At 39.0% G+C, this 4,631-nt stretch overlaps 1 protein-coding gene across 5 annotated transcripts in view; it reads right to left on the bottom strand.

The window, feature by feature from the left end:
* Positions 1-4,631, bottom strand: part of LOC106525812 (receptor tyrosine-protein kinase erbB-4) — a 513,565-nt gene that overhangs the window by 146,913 nt on the left and 362,021 nt on the right. For all 5 annotated transcript variants that reach the window (XM_014020153.1, XM_014020151.1, XM_014020152.1 and 2 more), the window contains one exon: positions 2,629-2,763. In XM_014020153.1, coding sequence (XP_013875607.1) covers positions 2,629-2,763 — 135 coding nt within the window. The remainder of the gene's footprint in view (positions 1-2,628; positions 2,764-4,631) is intronic.

Genomic DNA, 4,631 nt, shown 5'->3' on the forward strand with positions numbered 1-4,631 from the left:
GGGGGGGGGGGGGGGGGGGGGGTTGCTCACTGCTGTTGACGCTGCTGGTGTTTGTGCAGACCTCTGCGGGGAACGATCAAAATCTCTGATTTGCAACCAAAGTCGCCACCGGACGTGCTTTAACAAAACAAAGTTTGGATTGCACACTTGGCAATGTGAAGCTTGCATAAAGCTAAACATCCACATATAAAACAATTATTGAAAAATAATTTGGCAACATTAACAAAACAAACAAAACAAGTGTGAATTTTAATAAAAGAATCATATAAATACTGAGATATCCACACACAGACATAAAAAATGATTAAAAATAACAGAGCTGCAGCTGTTTTGGATCAAACTTAAACATAAAATTACGTGCAATATTGCATAGATCTGTCAGTGCTTGGATCATGTGTTGATCATGCCTGTCAGCCACCACCACACCAAACCWTGGCTCAGTATCTGTAAACTTGACTGATTTTAAGCCATTTTAGCATTCTTTAAGGCTGTTTGCTGTGGTGGCAGTCTTGAATTGGGCTGACTCCTAAAGTTATTCTGTTGTAGATGTAAATTAAATTGTGACCTTAGTGTTTCTGATGGTTCATGGGATATTTGGCTGACAGTGACACAGTTGATTCCAACAGTTAATTGCAAAGTTTTAAACATATATAGATCTCATGCAATCAGTTAATGCTCAGATAATACATTGGGGATCAGTTTTAGCTACTAACACACCAAATTTTAGCCCAATATCTGTAAAATCTACTGTGTTGATGTGTTTGCCAAAATAACTTAGCTGCGGCAGACAAGTTTTTTAGTTGTAGGTGCAATGAYTACCATATTTATCAGTGGTGGGCACAGTTCCCCTAAAGAACTAATAGGGGAACTAATTTCCTGATTAGTGCTTTAGGGTTTTTGCTAATTTTAAAATTTATTAGTGGATTAGCACTTGCTAATTTTATAGGCTAAATTTAGAAGCACTAACTGAGGTCTATAAATGTTATTGATCATTGTTAATGTTAACAGTTGACGGTGAAAGCTGTCACACATTTTGTTCATGTGTGTCACTTATCCACCAGGTGATATGAACCTAAATCCAGCTGTGGAATGTCAATGATAAGTCTTAAGAGAGCAACATGACAATATGTGACTCATGTTGTCTGTTGAAGAATGTTCATGGGTTGACTGGATTATTTTAGTGCTTTAGAATTAGGGGACCTAACTATTTGAGTTAGTGTTTTAGGGCTAGTGGAACTAACTTTTAGATTAGTGCTGCCCATCGTTGGTATTTATGCATGTATGCGAAGAACATGCTCATTAAATCTGTTCATGTTGCTATTTTAACAACAGGGGCTTGATGTGGGATTGAACCATTTTCAGCGAAATGCAGAAGCACCTGCTCCTTCTCTTGTAGCTTTTTGCTCCACAGCCCCCTACAAAACAAACACACCCACAAGTGGTGTCCCCAAAATAAAGTTTTCCGACCAGAGGGTCACCGCAAAGCTTGAAAAATCCTGAAGTCTGTTTTGAAATTAAGGATGGCATCATACACATATGATACAATTTTTTAATGAATTTAAGCTAGAAGATTATTATTCTGTACACGAATTACACACATTTGAATATGGGGCTTTACGGAAGTGAAATGTATGTTGACATCATCTGTTCCCATACAATGACAAACTTGTGCTCTCCATTTAACCCGTCTCATCTGAGATCCAGTCAAGTAGAGAGTGGGCAAAAAGGTATGCGCCCAGGGAGCAGTTAGGAACTGGTGTCTTGCTCGAGGACACCACAACATATGGGCATAGAAGGGATTTAAAACCGCAACTTTCCAGTCCCAAGTCGGCTGCCTTAGAACTGCACCGTGATTCATTCAGTATTTTGCAAATCGTACATTCAAAAGTACACACATGCTCGCCTAATAAAGGGCTCGACACACGGGCGGCGACGTTGCTTGCTCTCCATTTATTTCCTATGGAGCCTGTGCGGTGAGGCGACAATCGCTTGCCCTCCTCCAGCTAAGCGACCGGTGAAAATAGTGCATGTGAAATTTCGTACACGTAGACGTGCACACACGAGCTTGCGACGCGACACATGAAAGTTGAAAAATGTTCAACTTTTGTCGCTGTCGCTTAGCGTACAACCAATCAGCGAGGGTTTCATTGACTGACCAATGAGAGGAGAGTATGCTACACACTGCAGTTAGCTAACACTTTCACCAAGTGATTACTAAAAAGCTTTGTGGGAATTTATTGGCACCAGGGTGAAGTTTATGGTAAGTTTTTCCTCATAAAACTGTATCTTGATGTGTGTTTGTTTTTCAATATCATTAGCATCGCAAGATTTGTTTAGTTTACACGTCCGCAATGCACACACCCCTTTTTTGTGAATCACCAACAACCTTTACAAGAAGCAGCAGTAGAACCAATCAAATTTTGTGAAGACAAGCGACCTGAGAGCGCAATTCGCAACACTGCCGTCGTTATTGCGTCCCGTGTGTCGGGTTTCACCCTGGCTGAGATTGACAGCCGTTAATTGCTGTAGTTTGTCGCTCCCCGTGTGTCGAGCCCATTAGCCATATTATAATGAGCGTCATTTTTAACATAAAAACTCAGCTTATTGATAATTTCAGGCTTAACTCACATCCGTTGTTGCTGTTGTTGGACGGTACCACCAGCAGCTCAGCCTGGGGGTTCTTGATAATATCTTGCCAGTGGATGGTGTCGGCATGACACAGGAATTTGTTCTGGTCAACATAAACACCCCCGTTCAGGATCTCTGCACAAGGAGAACGGAAAGAAAAAAAACACAGAAAGAGAAATGAGCACATAGCCATGGATTTATAGTGGATTTATGGTACATGTACATGATGGCAGAAAATCAATACTTCAAGGTTAACTCTTCTCGTTCTTTTGTCTCCAAGTCCCATGTTGTAGATGAGGGGCGGCTTTTTGAAGTGCATTTGAGCATGAAGATAAATGCTATTGACAAACGCACACAGTAATTCAATACCATGTCCAAAGACACTGATGGTTTACATAGAGTAGTCAAAAAAATGGATTTGTTTTTTCTGCAAGCTTAATGGCAAGGCTTTTCAGAAGGTTTAATCCCATATAAATTTCTAATCATGAGCTGAGTATTAAATTCTTTCATTTAGTTGCAGAGTTAATGAGTCTGAATATCACAAAAAACACCAGATACTTGTTTTGCTAATTGAATCTGAACTTATAAACAGGGTATGTTAGGGGAATCTGGGTGTATTTATGGTAGTGAAACATCTCATAAACAGTACGACCTCAGAAAATAATATGTTTTTAGCACTGATAGAAATAGAATTGGCAGTAAACATAGAAGTAGTACTAGCCAAGTCAGCATAAGTGTGACAGTATGCTTGTGTAGATTCTCAGTTATCCAGGACAAGGTAAATAAATAAAAAAGGTAAAAATAAATGGAAAAATAAACTGGACTTTGTGTAGTTGAAAAATCTTCAGTTTTCTATCCAGGGATCTTTCTCAATTTGAAATTAATGTGGAGTTCCAAGCTTTTAAACTGTATGAGACCCAATTCAGTAACATAGACCCACATGCAGATTAAACTGCAGGCCTCGCACACAATGTAAAGTTGGTAGAGTCTTTGTTTGCCTGGCTCAAAAGTCAAATGTTTTGGACAAACCAAGATGCATTGTAAGAGCAATTTTTTGTGAACCAAATAGTTCAGATTTTGGACAAGAGAGTGATGGTTTGAGAAAGGGTAAAGCAGCCATTTACGTGAACTAAGGAGAGGAGGAGTTTTCCCATTTCAGCTTTTCAAAACTTACAATGCAGCATTAAACCTGATACCCAGCCACTTCTATTCAAATTGACACCTTTATGCATGTGACTCAAATTATTATTAGAAAACGTTTTCTGATGTGAAATTTCTGATAGAAATATGTTAGTATTTTTAAAGATCTCAACATATTTAAATAAAGACATGTTTAGTCATTAAAGGCAAGCATTTTGAAAAGTATATGTTACACAGAACAAAAGTAATTTTTTGTTAAATGAACTCACATAGTAAAACTTGTCTGACACAGACAATGAACACTCAACCCAGATACAGCAAAGAATGATGGCCCTTTTGTGGCCCATATGTAATTTGCCAGAGGTGGTCCATTCATGGGGCAGCACCATAAACCAAACCACAACTGGGCCGTTTGTGGCATTGACAGATTTGGCCCACATAAACCAAATCCCAACCAGGCCTATTGTAGCATGCCATCCTAAAAACAGTGCCATCATTGCCTGACCTGACCCATAATTGAAAAATCGCATGCCAGCAGTGCCAGCTTGAGATCAGATCTGGCCCACACCTGCCTGCCAGAAGACAATAGTTGAAACAGCACAAGGTGTGCAAAATGGTTACATTGAAAAAACATAGGAGAAAAAACWATAATTAAAAAAACTGAAATAAACTAGAATAACAAAAAGAATCCTGATTCTGATTCATCATTTATACATTTATTATAAAAACTGGTCCAAATCTGCCCATTTTTATTTCTAAAGTGGACTCACATAGATAAAACCATGTGAGAACATTGGGCCTCATGCAAAAACAGTTCGTACGCACAGATTTGTTCTTAAATTGTGCGTACGAGTGATTTAGGA

This window comes from Austrofundulus limnaeus, unplaced genomic scaffold, assembly GCF_001266775.1.
Source record: "Austrofundulus limnaeus strain Quisiro unplaced genomic scaffold, Austrofundulus_limnaeus-1.0 Scaffold242, whole genome shotgun sequence".
Lineage (NCBI taxonomy): Eukaryota > Metazoa > Chordata > Actinopteri > Cyprinodontiformes > Rivulidae > Austrofundulus > Austrofundulus limnaeus.